We start from the raw sequence: 15,461 nt of genomic DNA, 5'->3' as shown, positions 1-15,461 counted from the left end.
GAGAGGTTACACAGGGATTATAGTGCTGGCAAGATCCATAATGTTTATGGAATCGCAAAATGTTTTAGACTCTTCAGTTAAGCATGAAAGGTTTTTTGTTTCCGGGATTTACGTTGTTTAAGAATGTGCAGTTATTGGAAGATGTTCAACTTAAACCACCCATTACAGCATTGAGAAAATTAGATTAAATACATTATAAGAAGCCATTAACATGTATAAATACATACAATTATAATTAAAAAGCGGAATAGATGACATGATTCTGCTTTCATCTGACACTATGAGGCTCATAGATTCCTAAAGATTCCATAACTCTCATTGTAGACAGGAATTACGTTAGGCTCGTTGTGTCGAATCATTGAAAAATAAAATCCAGCTCGGTTATCTGCTATCTGTCCCTCGGCGCGTTCTTTGTTCTCTCTAAGCTATCCCTCTCTCTACTCTGATCAAATCATTGACTCTCTCATGCCATTTCTATGACGATGCACAAATCATCTTATCCTTTTCCCCACTTTCCAATGCTTCTCTCTCTACTGTCTCTGTTGCCTCATTGCCATCTTGTTCTGAATGAACTCCCACTGTCTCCATCTGAACCCTTCCACTTCACTTGCTGCTCACCACAGCACCTATCCCCTTCCTTCTCCTTTCTGCAGTTGCACGTTCTGAATACTCACAAGGCACAATAGGTTCGTCCTCCCCTCCCCATTATTCGACTCTTATATTTATTATTTGTATGTATTGTGTTAATTGTCTATCATCCCCTGTCCCTTCCCTGTTGCCCTGTGGGCGCTTTGAAGCAGTATTTGCTTCCTGTATAAGCGCCTAACAAGCGAACTATTAATAAATAAATAAATACATACATAAATACTACAATGGACATTATCTGCATATTTTAGGTCGTTATGAAAACTCGACTTTAACTTCCTTGAGTCTTAGGTTCCCTGATGCTGACATGCAGAGCAACAGAAAAGAACGTTTACCTTCAGAAAGACATAATCATCTTGCACAGTCAGCGAACTCTGGTCCATCATCCCCGGATACGGAAGTGCCAACGTTTTATCTGAGCAATTCTGAATCGGACACACGACGTATCGAAAAGCTGAATGGGGAAAAGAGAAGTTTTCTTTTAGATTTTACTGGACAATTCAACAGTCTGCTTTCACAATGCAAGTAAAGTTAGACTACGTTCTTCAGTAACGACCAAGGGGTACGTAAACATCTTCCCAGCTTCTACGAGGAAGCCTGCCATCTTGTATGAGCGCCATCTTTATTGGCTGTCTGCTATATGGATTACAACACCCCAAAGCAGGTCTGAGGAATTGCCTCTCTATTTTCATTAACACGTCTTAGAGATTGCACAGTTTAATGTACTCCTTCGGCTGAAACACTAGCTAGATCCTAACATCGTGTGCCAGGGCTTTTTCTACTCGGGGACCCCTGGGAGGTTCACAATAAGAAACGCAGGCACACCCATCTGGCGTTAACGTCCTCATTCTTTGCTGGATTAGTCACCACCCCACACCCCCGCAACCTCCGCAACCCCAGCCCACTCCGTCCCTCCGCCGCTCTTACCTCACAGGGAAACATCTTGGACTTCAAAAGACTGACCTCTTTCAAAATATAAGCTTTTAAAATATCAAAGTATGTTGCTGCGAAGGTAAGAAATCACTGTCATCTTTGGTTTTAGTCATGAGGGAGTTTAAAGAAGCTTTCCATATTTATGTTACGCCAATATAATAGAGGCTTTCATTTGCAATACATCAAAACTGACTCAAGTGGAAAAGTGGAAATATTGAAAATGTTCAGTATTTAAGACTCGGCAACTCCATCACACAGGCATCACCACCACACCTGGTATAGTTCTGCCATAACATGCACCAGAAGCAGACACCATTTTATCTCAGCTCTGGAACTAGTAGAGCCCAGAAACAGAATCATTGCAGTAACCACACAGAGGCAGACTATCATTGATAAACTACGTACATGAATGCTGACACGCGGATGACCTCATTGTCCAGTGTGATGCAGAAATAAAAAAACGCAGGTGGTAATTGCACCTGTAATGGCAGTAAAGGGATAGGGCCACTATGTATGCAATATAATGAAAAGCGTGGTACCATGTTTCTTTCGAATGCCTCATCTGCAGGCTCTCTCTCTCTCCTAACCATTGCCTTACTGTGGCTACTATCGACCGGCCACCTGTTCAGATCTCCTGCTTCCTATCTGAGTGGGCGGACCTCTCCTCTTCCCTCCTAGTGTCGACCACCTGGTTGCTTCCTGTCCTTCCTCTGGACTCTTTAGCGACCTTTGTGACTCTCTCACTCTCTATTCTCCCCTCTGGCCCATCTCACTCTGCAGGGCACACTCTGGATGTTCTGATCTCAGACCTTCCACTTTCTATCACTCTCACCACTTCTCTCTTCTGGAGTCATCACTTTCTCCTTTCCTCCCAGCTCACCCTCTTTACCCCCCAGGCCAAGCCAACCCCATCACTGCCATCCACATTCTCCTTCATCCAACCCATGAAGCGCATGTCAGTTGAGGCTTTCGCCACTTTCTCACCCCAGCCTGCCCCCTTTGGCTGACTCACACCCTGACACAGCCCTTTCAATGCTCCATTCTGCTATATCTGATACTCTCGATGTTCTTGCCCCTGTCATGAGGATCTTTCTGAAGCCCAAAGCCAAGTGCAACTCCTGGTATGACTCAGACCTCATCGCCCTTAAATGCAAGTGCAGGGTGGCTGAGAGGAAATGGCGTGCATCATGTACATGCTCTGACAAACTGGCTTGCTGCCTGCTCCAAAGGCAATATCAGATCTCTGTCTGCACCAAGAAGAGAGCTCACATCCAAACCCGCATCACTGCGGCATCTAACAACTCGGCTGAACTCTTTAAAATCTGCAAGGAACTGGGCAATCCTGCCGCAGTCTCTACCTCTCCTGTCCTTTCCCAGGCCCTCTGCACGGCACTGGCTTCTCATTTTATCTCTAAAACCTAGGACATCCTGTCCTCTCTCTCCTCTCCCCTTCCTCCCTCTACTCCCTGCTCTTCCTCTGGCCCTTCTTCGGCCACCTCTCCTCCCTCATTTTGTGCCTTTCCCCTGTTCTCCCCAGACAAGATTTCTAGACAAGTCCGATCTATTAAAGTCTCATCAAACAGGTTCATCCATATTCCTCCAAAACCATCAAGGACCACATTGACTCCCTGGCCCCTGCCCTGGCTGACTTCTGCAACCACTCCTTCGCCACTGGAGTCTTCCCCTGCCCCCTGAAGCACTCCCTTGTGCACCCTCTTCTTAAGAAACCCTCTGCCGACCCGTCCTGCCCGGCTAACTATCACTTTTTTCCTTCGCAAACTCTTGGAAAAGATGGCCATCTCCTAGCTCAATCTTCACAATGAATCTGTTGGTTGTCTCCATGATCATCAGTATGGCTTCAGAGCTGCCAGAAGCACAGGAACTGCTCTCCTGAACATCCGTAAAGACCTGCTATCCAACCTTGATTCCAACACCCCCTGTGTGCTCATCTTACTTGATCTCTCTTCTGCCTTTGACACGGTCAACCATGCCATCCTGCTCAACCATCTTCGTGACAACTTGGGGATCACCAGTCAGGCCCTGGAGTGGCTGACTTCTTTCCTCTCTGATCAACCATCCCAGGTTCAACTTTGGTCCTTCCTTTCCTCTCTCTCTATCTGTACCTGTGGTGTTCCTCAGGGGTCTAACCACTCTCCCTGGCTGTTCAACCAATACCTGGCACTTCTTGCCCACCGCATTGCTGCGCTCTGTCCCAACTTCCAGTGCTATGTGGATGACACTCAGCTCATTTTCAAGCTACCCTCAGTCACCTCTTCTCCCTCTCTCATCTCTGACTGTCTGTCCGCCATCCAGGAATGGCGTGCCGCCAAGGATCTCTGCCTTAATGCCAGTAAGACGGAGATTCTTCTCATCGGCATACCTGCTCCCTCCTTTCCTGTCACTCTCTGGCCAGCCTCACTTGGCCCTCTTCCTGCTCCCACCTGTGAGGCTAAAAACCCGGGGTCATCTTCGACTCCACGCTCTCCTTCTCTCCTCACATCTCTGAAGTCTCTAAGAAGTCACACTACCAGCTGCACCTCCTCAGAGGCATTCTACCTTTCCTCTTCTTCCCCCAGAAGCTCACTGTCTCCAGAGCTCTGGTACTCTCTAGACTGGGCTATTGCAACAGCCTCTTTCTAAATCTGCCTATTTCTACTTACCACCCTCTGCATCTCATCCAGAACAGGACTGCAAGACTTGGCCTCAAGCCAAGGGATCGTATCTCGCCAGGACTAAAATCTCTGCACTGGCTCCCAGTGGCTTTGAGGATTAAGTTCAAACCCCTCTGCATTGTCCACCAGGCCTTCTGTGGCCTGGGACCTCAATATCTTCAACTCTCTTTTCCTAAATATCTTCTTTCTCGAGCTCTTCCCTCATCCACCTCCAACTCCCTCAAGGTCAGTCGCTTCTTCAAGCAATGATTTGGTGGTAGATCTCTTTCTTCGGCTGGGGCCTCCCTCTGGAACAGACTCCCTGCCTTCCTGAAACTTGAGGAGAATCGTCTCAGGTTCCCGAAGCACCTCAAAATCTTTCTCCTTGCTTTTGCTTTTTCTCCTTCTCTGCCCTGCTGACTTCCTGAATGATTCTGAAACTGCACTGGTTACCTGGCCACCCTCTGATCTTGGGCCCAGGTCCCCTCCCCTGCCAGTCACACTCATGCACAGCCTTCGTGGCAACACCAGCACTGGGGACAGTTTTCTGTATACCTACAGTCCCACTAGCACCTGATGTCTGCACTCACCCTTGCGCTTGCCACCTGCTGGCCGTACTTCTACTTTTGTTATTTATTTTATTAACCCATGTACTGCACTGTCCCCTTCCCCTCCCCCCCACACTTTCCTCCTTCCCATGCACTTGCGCAATCTGAATAACACCTGGTCTAGTAGGATCGTTGTCTGTCTTCCTTCTGTTCCCCCTCCCTTGCCTCGTCATGCCTTGAAACACTTGTGTATAGGTGCTTTATAAATGCCATATCAAATCATAGCAAGTTCTTGGTATGAGTAGAAGTACAAGGTCGCAGCTAAGGTAAGTGCAGTGGGGCCTCTGCTGCCCAAACAGATTTCTGACATGGTCGTATTCTTACACATAACGCAAGTGCAGCATCAATAATAAGTTCACCACCAGGAGAATATGCCACATGGCACACCAGAAACCACAAGGGCTTGATGAGGAGGCGGTGGAGCGAACAAGCAATGTACAGATCCCAGGAAGCGTCTTCTCAATTAGGTTCACCCCTCAGCAACTGAAGGTTTCTGAATGGCGAAGTCATTAAAATGAGTACGCTCTATACACCTTGTGTGGCCAAACACATGCAGGGACATTGGCCTTCAAGCAAATCATGGACAAGGTAAAGTCATCTGGCAGTGCTTTACATACCCATGCTAATGGATGCAGGAATTGCCTATTTTAGGAGGTAAAGGAGGGGGGGCTTCAGGAGAGGGGCGAGAGGCAGAATTCTCCCCATTGATGAGCTCACATAAAAAAAGGACATAATCACACTTAAGCAGAAAGCGGTGTCGTTAATCACAGAACAGTGGATAACATCGACCATGAGGTGTCTATGCTTAGGCAGTCAGATGGGGGTTATCTCACCATTGTAGGGAAACTTGCTAGGGAATATTTTCTGTTAGCCAGATTGTGGGTGGCATGTGACATAACAAAATCATAGACACTGGTGCAACCAACAGGAGTGGTCGTTTTCTGTAACCCTACAGTCCAACTAGCAGCACTTGCCACCTGCAGGCCGTGCTTTTCCTTTTACTCTAACAATTCACTGGAGGTGGAAAAGAAGTGGGCAATGACATCTGCACACTGCCACACCCTTGAAGTGGCGGGCTATAGTTCTGCTGGCATAGTCATACCCCATCCCTTGCCTGCTCCTGAATTCCCTTGAAAAATGTCCCCACTTCCCAAATGTCCAACACTGCCCCATTCCTCCTCCCCTAGGTCCCCAAATCCTCCCCCATTGATCCCCTGAAACCACCTCGTCCTCGCTGCTGCCCACCTTTCACTGTGGCCCAGACAATTGCCAAGAGAATTGCAGATTCCCCCCTCTGTTCTTGTTCTCCTTCAGCCCACACCATGGCTATTCTTGCATTTGAGAAATTGGGAGTATATCCTCCCTCCTCTATCTGTGCTGGGGCCGGTCCCGATGCCACCACAGTCACTTTTGCTAATTTATTCTGTAGCAGTTTTGCTTCCTCTGCCTGTCGTCTCTGAAGTGTTTCTTTCTCTCGCTCTGTTTTTCTCCTAACATGATGCATATAAGGCTTTGAATCTTGGGCCACCCTTTCACCTCAATGCCAGTGATTTTGTCAAGCGCCTTTTGCACTTCTTTCGGTAAGCCTTGTTTTATTATAAAATATAGGAAAGGTACTGACTGGTCCCAAGCATTACCCATCTCCGTTCTCCACATCTCTTGGACTTTAAGAATGAACTGCGTGGTGTCTTCATCATCCCCCATTGTAAATTGCATGGTGGACTGTAAATCTGCCGTGTCTGGGAATGCTCGCTGCAGCGCATCCCACACTTTTGCTCTGATTTTATTGAACAATGCTCCATTGTGAGTGTCGTTTGTCAATGTTACTCCGAGGTATCCTGTTTTTACCCACACATTGGCAGCCTGATCCCCAACTGCAGCTACTAATAAACTTTTAATGTTGCCTATGGCTAGGGGTACTCCAACTGTTGTTTTTCGAAGTATACCCATTTCCCTGTGCCCACCGTGATTGGAGGGAGACCCTTAAGTAAGTTGTTCTTGTCCATCTGTGCTCATGGTACATACTGTAGCCTCCCGCACCCTTGTATATCAGTGGCATTTGCATTCTCATCTTGCTCCTTCCTCCCTTAGTTGCACTTCTCTTTTTTCTTGGTACTGCCATTTGGCCAAATCTTTCCCTCAACCTACCGTCCCACAGACTTTCCACCCTCGGGGTGCATTGAGGAACTAACTCTGCCTCCCCATCTTCACCTTCCTCAACCTCAACAAACTCGCTTCACTCCTCTTCGTCTTCCCTTTGTGACCCAACATTTTTGTAGCCCATCCCATCTGTATCGCCGCCATGCTCTAAGTGGATGGTCTTTATGGGCGCTTTCTCTATTCTGAATAAAACAATCTCCTGACTTCCACTCATCCCCCACTGTTGGTTGCACCAGTGTCTATGCTTTTGTTAAGTCACATGCCACCCACAATCTGGCTAACTCTGTTTGTGTTGATGTTAGTGCTATTTCTAAATCTTTTGCGCTTACACCAGTATATGCTGTTTGCGCCGGGACCTCTGGAGGGTAGACATATGGGGTAGGTGGTGCCATCACTGGTGTCAATACATTTGTACTCGTTGACACATATGTTGGGTTTATGTATCCCTGTCAAGGACGGGATGCTAAAGGGTATATTCCATTCTTCCCTGCCACAACCTTCCCCTTCTCTTGGACCATATTTCTGTCATTGCCTTTTGCTCCTCTTTACTCCCTATTGTCCTCTGGATACTCAAAACTTTTCCAGAGGTTCAATATTTCCCTTCTATTCTGTAATGGTCTCCCCTTGTACTTCGCTGTCAGGAAGATAGACTTGTCTTGCAATGCACTTCTGTCAAAGGAGCCCTGCTCTGGCCAGGAGCAGGGAATCCCCCCTTCTCTGGTCTCAGTCACCCATTGATTGTGATATTTCTTGATTTTGTCGTGATACAACGGTAAAACCTTGTGCATGTACTCTATGGGCCATTCTCCCGTCATGGTCACGTCCCCTGTGTGCCTGCTTATTGGAGCTATGCCTGTACTACTGCGCTATAGTTGTACAAATGTTGTGAAAGAAAAAACACACCAACAAAAACACACACAGTCCAATTCCCCCCTCCCTCTGTTCCCTGTTAAAACTTCTCGTTCAATCTGCATTCCCTATATAACTATACACACACATACACATACATCCCTCACAGTGCCCTGCCTGGGCCTCTACCCTGCACAATAAAAATGCAAGAACAAAATAAATGAACATAAAAAAGGCCAAGAGATTGCTTTCAAAGATAACAAGTTGTAATCGCACAAAAGGCAAAGGTGCAAGCAAAGGACTCTGCTGCTCGAGAATGTTCTGCCAGAGTCTGCATGAACAACACATTATAAGGGTGTCCGGTGTCATCAATTGCATCATCACATATAGTAAGAAATCGCAAGACTGGTTGGTTGGGCCCTATGGATGGGCCTGCTCCATAGGGGATGCCATGCTATGATTGGCTGTGGCTTTGTCTGTTTGTCTCTTCTCACGTGGGGTCAGCTGTGCTGATCCCTCCAAGGACCGAAGGTCAGTCTTTTCACATGGTGCCGTTCTATGTTGGCTTTTACTACAATAACACTACTATATCATTATGGCATGCACCTGGGAAAATTGGGGACTGGCACGGGGGGAGAGCCATGATCATGCTGACCCACACATTCTCTGCTCAGTTTATATAGCACTCTACGCAACCAAGGCTTCGACCCTCATTTTGAGATATAATGTATTCTTCCCTGTACCTCGTACTAAAAAGGGTGTATTTATGGGATAAGGTGAAATGGTCGTGTTAGTTTGGATCTTTTATGGCCATAGGTTTTATTGTCAGTGGCTGGAGGTCGCCCACTATTGTGGAATGCACAGGTTCTTGGACTGGGTCAGTGGTGGGTGCCTCTACTCCTGGTGGTTTGGGTCGTAGATCTGCTGTGGACCTGGCTGTGATGAATGCGTGCTGCTAGGAGTCTGGTGCTATCTCATGGCCTTTCAGGGTGCATTCCTCGCTGGAATATTAAGTAATTGGAACAGTTGAGGAACAAAGGGACATTTCTGTGAGAATTAGCAGCGCGGGCTCATCTGGCTTTAGCGTTGGGGCCATATCAAGTTTCTTCGCCGGGCCTACGTTTACTGTGCAGCCATGCAGGACTGAATGTGTCTACCATAACTATAAAATGGTGTATCTTTATGTGCGCGCTCTAAGTCTGTGGGCCTCATTACGAGGAAGGCAGCCACGGAATGAACGGTGTCAGTAGGGAACCGATTCCATTAATTCGGGGCCACCCTATTACAAGGTCTGCAGCGGGTCCCGCTCAGGATGCCTGGCCAGACCAGACGTCCTTAGCGGGACCCGCTAGCGGACCAGGATACTACCAACGGGCCGTCATTAATGGGCCCGTTGTTAGCATCCTCCCCATTGAGCCCTATGGGGGATCAAATGGGAATGGGGATGTACCGGGTCTGGGTTCTGCAAAAGGGAATTACTGGGCCCTCCAAGGTCAGAATGGCCAAGTAAGTCCCCTTTTGCGGGACCCAGACCCGACCTGGACCCGAGTTTGGAGGTAGCCATGCCGCTAAAAGCATATACCCCAAAACCGATGTTCACACACGTTAAAATGCAATGTCACTCAAACTATTGCCATACCTCGCATCACACACAAACCATCGTCACAAAACGTCAATACAAAAAAAGTTGGCATTAAATCATTGAAAGGTAAAAAAAAAAATCCCTGAAATATTGTGTACATCTCATGAACACATTACATGTAATACATAAACACATCTAATTTTAAACAATATTGGAATGTTACGTAAGTCTCAAAAACACACAAGATGTGAAACAACATTACCTGATATATCTAAACAATAATAACATGTGTGCCCAAAATGTAGGTCACAATGATTGATAATCTCATAATCTCACAATGGTCATACTAGCTGAGGTGAAATATCTCAAAGTAACGAATAACATCTATCATCCCCAAAGACCAATGAAGCTAGTTTCGACTATCTGGGCTCATATCCCTCTATCCTTTATCGTCATCAGGACCAGACAACTGCAAATCAAAACCAAAAATGCCATCACTCTCTGCACTACACAGAATACCCCGACCATATGCATTACCTCTATTTAATTCTTTGAGGCCTTTCCAATGTTGTGGGTATAATAGCCCAATACACGTGACAGCAGGCTCATTTTTGCCTGAAAAAAAGATTTTTTTATATGCCATGTATAAGGTATCTGGTTTCCTTGAACATGATCACTCATGATCACAAAAGCCAAAGAAAGACATTTACTTGCAGTGTCTCCTCGATGTATAATTGCTCCTCACTTCAAGTCGACCTACAACCTCCATTGGTTCCACACTATCAGCCCCCTTCAAGACTGAAATGGTGGGGCACTTCTCATAGATACTGGCTGTGCCGTTTTTGACAACATAAAGTTACACATCGTTCAAAAGCACCGTCGGTTCATCAGAAAAAACAACTCCTCACTATAATGCATGCGTTTACAGTAGAAAACGTACCCGGAGCGCAAAAATGCTCTATTTACTGGAAGAATCCTAGGCGTGTGTTCCCTAGACTAATAACACCTTCTAATAACTGAACGCACCTCACGTTAGCACGTCTCTGACGCTACCCCGTTGGCCCTGATACCCATCACAATCAAGATTAGGAAAAGACATCTAACTCTCTGGGCGCTGCCGCGGTCAATTCAAACATCACCCTATTCCGCCGATGTCTTCATGTAGTATCTCTAAGTTGTGAAACTTAGGATGACTCCATACATGGCTTCACAAATAAAGATTAAATTCTTTCTCACAGTTAAAAAAAAAAATATATATATATATATATATATAGCGGTAACATTGTCTGGTTTCTGATTATTCACTCCAACAATTATATAAAGCCCATCCAAAATCAATGTTTTTACCTGAGCCACAAAAAACAAAAACATGTACATAACTTAATATGTATAGCTGAACCCAATAAGGGTACCCTTCAAAAAAGTGCCTGCGATAGGCATCTCCTCTTGAAATTAAATAAGGAGTGGTATAAAAAAAGGAGGGCCAGTTTATTACACACATCCCAACTCATGCCACTCATTTTGATTATTGAGGCCGTCGATATAACTAGCCGTCTGATCCATCCAGTATTGCTCTCTTGCAGCCAGTCTCTCTTCTATTGCATGCAAGTCGCAACACTTCACTTTCTCTACTACCCACCATCTAAAACCATCAGAGCCATTGTCCTCTCTCAAGCAATGTTCCTCAAGTGGTGAGGTTAAATGCGCAGTTCTTATTTGAAACCTATGTCCAATGATCCTCATTTTTATAGGTCTTGTTTTCTTACTAATGTTGATTTTATGACACGGGCATGCAATGAGGTAAATAACATGTGCATGTGCACTGTGATAGGTTATATGTTCTTTAATGGTCCAAGTGATCTCATTATTAAGGCTTCCAGTTTTCCGTTTTTACTGATTTTTACGCATAAATACAGACGGAAATCAATCTGCTTTCTGTCTGTATTTATGTATAAACATTGAAAAAAACGGAAAAACAGGTCTTTCTGTATGGTTCTCTATGATGTCACTCATCCAACGCAGGCGAATCGCATTGTAGATTGGCAGCATGGAGAGTGTAAAAGTTGTATAAATATAGCATTAAAGTTTTTCGAGTTCCTGCCAGCATATATCTTAAGGCAGCAGCAGTCACAGGAGCAACCATTTGTTGTTTTGGAAAAAATTGAGCTATCATGTCTTTCCTATATGGCTGCATGTGTGTTTTAATAAACGCATTTTTTATTAGAATAAATGACGAAAAATACAGGTTGCAAATGATCTTTTTATATGGCAAAAAGTAGATGTGGATAAATACAGAAAAAAGGCCATAAATTAAATATGGATAAATACAGACGAAAATGGTGCAAAAATAAATACCAACACACAGGAAGCCTTACTCATTATCGGTGAATGGGCCTCATTACGACCCAGGCGGTAAGTTACCGCCTGGGCCGTGACTTTACCACCATGGCGTAAACTACGTTTACGCCATGGTGGTTGGCGGACTTACCGCCCCATTCCGAGGTTGGCGGGGCGGTAAGTCCCCAATCCCCATTTACCCTTCCCCATTCCCATTTTTGCCCCATAGGGCATAATGGGAGTGGGGAAGGCGTTAATTACGCCACCGTAAATTACGGTGGCGTAATTAACTCCATGGTCCCTTAGCACCATGGATTTTAACACCTGCTAAAAGCAGGTGTTAAATCCGCCATGGCGCTAAGGGACCTCGTACTCAGGCGGTAAGGGTCGGGGCTGTTTACGGCGCCGTAAACCCCTTACCGCCTGGGTCGTAATGAGGCCCAATGTCTTCATTTTTAAAGTGTACCTGCATACACCTGCATACACCCCCATTCCTGCATGGGTAGTGTCCTCTCACGGGTTTTAGCCGCAACATCACTGTGGTGGAAGGCTTCTGTGTGGGTGTTATTCTATCAGCACTGGTAAGTAGCTGTCTTTCTTAAACACAAACACAGGAGGAGTCGGTCAGTGGCCTCCAGTTGCGAGAGATACCCGTCCCTAAGAATCAATTTCCTGATGGCATCACTCTGCGTATTGAATGTTGTCGCACAAGACTAGTCGATCCGTGATTTTATACCAGTACAAGTTTAACTATGTTCAAGAGTCCTGATGAAGTGCCTGTGTGCAAACATTATTGTCCCATTGATATATTGCACTAATGTGGCATTGGTTATTTTGGCTTTCGCATTGCTTAGACCACTGGAAGCCAGATTATAACACTGACATCTCTGAACCTGTCGGTGCATTGCTGGATCCCTAGCAGCAAACCATCACCAACATTGACTTTTATCACAACTTTTTGAAATCAATGACTTCAACTACTAAATTTCTGTTAACCACATTAGAACAACACGCCTATCACCTGACACGGCTTATGATGAGCCCATTGCTGCTCTGCCTGTTGATAAGACATTTTACTGGACACATTTTAAGGATCATAGCTTTTGGTCCTGACACCATGCAGGGACATTAGATATTCGCAGCCTGAAAATTGGAGTCGTGAAATACTTGTTGACAGACATTTCATGCAAAATCCATCCTATTCTGCATGTGTTCTTTATTTGTACTTTTACATAGATTTATTTCTCAATTTAAGATAATTTGATATGCATTATAGTAACTGAAAGAAGGTCAAGACTGCTTTTGACTTCTAATGTCTAGCTTCAAAGGTTCCGGCTTGCTCTTTCTACTGTAGCTGCAGCTAAGATCCAAGCACATCACCGGGAGTGTGATGAACGAATACTGGAGGCATGTACTATGAGTTACATCTACTGCTAAACGAAGGACACTGCTAATTAGCCATAAAAAACTGCCCTTCCAAATGCCAAAGAGAACTGTTTCAGAATAATGATGATACTTAGAATAGTGATGGAAATAGTCATGATGATGGCACGTTTTTATATAGCCCTTCATGTTGAATAGCCACCCCCTGGAAAGTGATATGATAATAGGAAACAATACCTAACATAGTACAACAAAATTGGAATAACTCACAACATGTTGAACTTCATATTAACCTACAAAAGTGCATTACACATAAGAAATAGAAAGTTCATTTTGAAAATATTGCCCTATGTGAGAGTATTAACCAATTTGAACATTGTGTAAACGCATATTAGTGCCACTGACAGGTACATGAGGCTGACAATAGCATTCTCTAAATTGTTGAATGAAAATCAAGGATCCGGCTTTCCTGGCCAGTGCGATGTTGTTTGCTGGTAATGCATTGGTGTTACTGTTTCGTGTGTCTGAGTAGGTCTTACAATGTGACAGCGATGGCTAAGGTGAATTAAATATGAATTAACTTTCTCAATAATGGATGACAAAAGGAGTGAACAGTGACCCGCTTCAGTCTCCTTTACAATTTGTGTAGCACAGAACTACTCTAAGCATCAGCACTCAATTTCTGGGCCAAAGCTGAAGTGCCCGAACGAGATGTGATAGATACAGTTTCCAGACTATTTGAGCAATTCTCGAATTAATCTAGAAGCCTCATAGGTCAAGAATATTGAGTACATCTGGGATATCGTCAACACTCACCACATAAAGTCACATGTTAGACCAATGGCACACTTAGGAAGTAAATTTAAACAAATATGGAATCGTGAATTCACTATTTCTTTACCCAAGTGTCCAAACCACAGCTTAAGCCTCATTACGAGTTTAGTGGTAATTCAGTGGTAAATCCACCAAATAAATGCGAAACTGAATGGGCCTCATAATGCGTATGGCGGTAACCCTTCTGGTGCCTGTAAAAATTGTACCGCCGCCTGACTCACCGGTGCCACCGATTCATTACGAGTCCAGTGACCGAGAAGTCAGACGCTGGTATATATGTTAATTCCCATTCCCACAGAGTCCTAGAGGACTCTATGGGAGTGGGGACACGGAAGCACCGTCCCCGTTGCTAAAGGTGAATGAATGAATGAATATTGTGTTGAATGAATTGTCTGCCTTGTCTTGTGACTGAAATAATGTATTGCCATTTGTAATGAACTAAGAGTTGTGGAGTATATGAGTACAAATGTGTTAAAGGTTTTAATAAACTATAAACACGCAAAAGAAATAGGCAAAGACACTGCCATAGAAAAGCCACTTCATCATTTTATGCCCAGTTACTTACATATTATTCCAATTATAGCTGTATGTCGGGTATTTTCAATATATGAAAAGTAGATGCCCACTTTGAAGGTCAGCAAGGTACTCCATCTATATTTCACCTGCCGTTCTCTCAGCCATTGGGTGAGGGCCTTGCAGTCCCTTCTCCTCGCCAATGTAAATGATGATAAATCCTGGAATATGCTAAACATGTAGCCTTCAAAGGTAAGTTCCAGTTGTTTCCTTGCTCTGTCCAGTATGGCCGATTTGTCTTTAAAATAATTACATTTTGCTAGGATGGAGGGCAGACCCCCTGACGGGCCTCCTGCATGGTGGATTCTATCAATTCTGAAATCGCTATCGATTTGTCCTTCTCCTGTAAAGAGCGATCTCAATATCAGTTTAACCTTCTGTTCTAATCCCAGAGCACTCTCACCTTCTGCCTCTTTGACTCCCATGATTCATAGGTTAGATCCCCTTTCCCTGTTTTCCAAATCATCAATTTTCAAGGATATGTTATATTCTTTTATATTCTTTGATTTACTACAATTCCTTAATACTTGTATCCATTCTCATCTCCAGTATGCACGCCATTAATTGATTATTCTCTAATGCTTTAATCTTCTCCTCCACTTTCTCAACTCTGCCTCTCAAGATTTTCTTTGATGTATGGCTGTCTCCATGCATGTTTTTTTTCTTCCCCCTTCTAGTATGGTGTTGATTTCTGCTTTGGACTCTATCTGGTCTCTTTCTGGCATTAGAGTTGGCAATCCTCCTGGTGTTTCCATTGCTATCTGTCTCACTGGGCTTCTCTTAAATCTATGGAGCTGTTCATCCGTACTCTCTGACAGCATAGTCCTCTCAAGCTTCCAAATCTCCTCATCATGTGTCTGTGGTCTGGTTTGCACCTCTAACTCCAACTGGGCACTTCCTCACCAT

General features: G+C 44.7%; 1 protein-coding gene across 3 annotated transcripts in view; it reads right to left on the bottom strand.

The window, feature by feature from the left end:
- SORCS2 (sortilin related VPS10 domain containing receptor 2) overlaps positions 1-15,461 on the bottom strand; it is a 2,879,055-nt gene that overhangs the window by 809,222 nt on the left and 2,054,372 nt on the right. For all 3 annotated transcript variants that reach the window (XM_069632008.1, XM_069632006.1, XM_069632007.1), the window contains exon 7: positions 981-1,099. In XM_069632008.1, coding sequence (XP_069488109.1) covers positions 981-1,099 — 119 coding nt within the window. The remainder of the gene's footprint in view (positions 1-980; positions 1,100-15,461) is intronic.

Source organism: Ambystoma mexicanum, chromosome 6q, assembly GCF_040938575.1.
Source record: "Ambystoma mexicanum isolate Mex_15411 chromosome 6q, UKY_AmexF1_1, whole genome shotgun sequence".
Classification (NCBI taxonomy): Eukaryota; Metazoa; Chordata; class Amphibia; order Caudata; family Ambystomatidae; genus Ambystoma; species Ambystoma mexicanum.
This window is presented reverse-complemented; position numbering and strand designations above follow the sequence as displayed.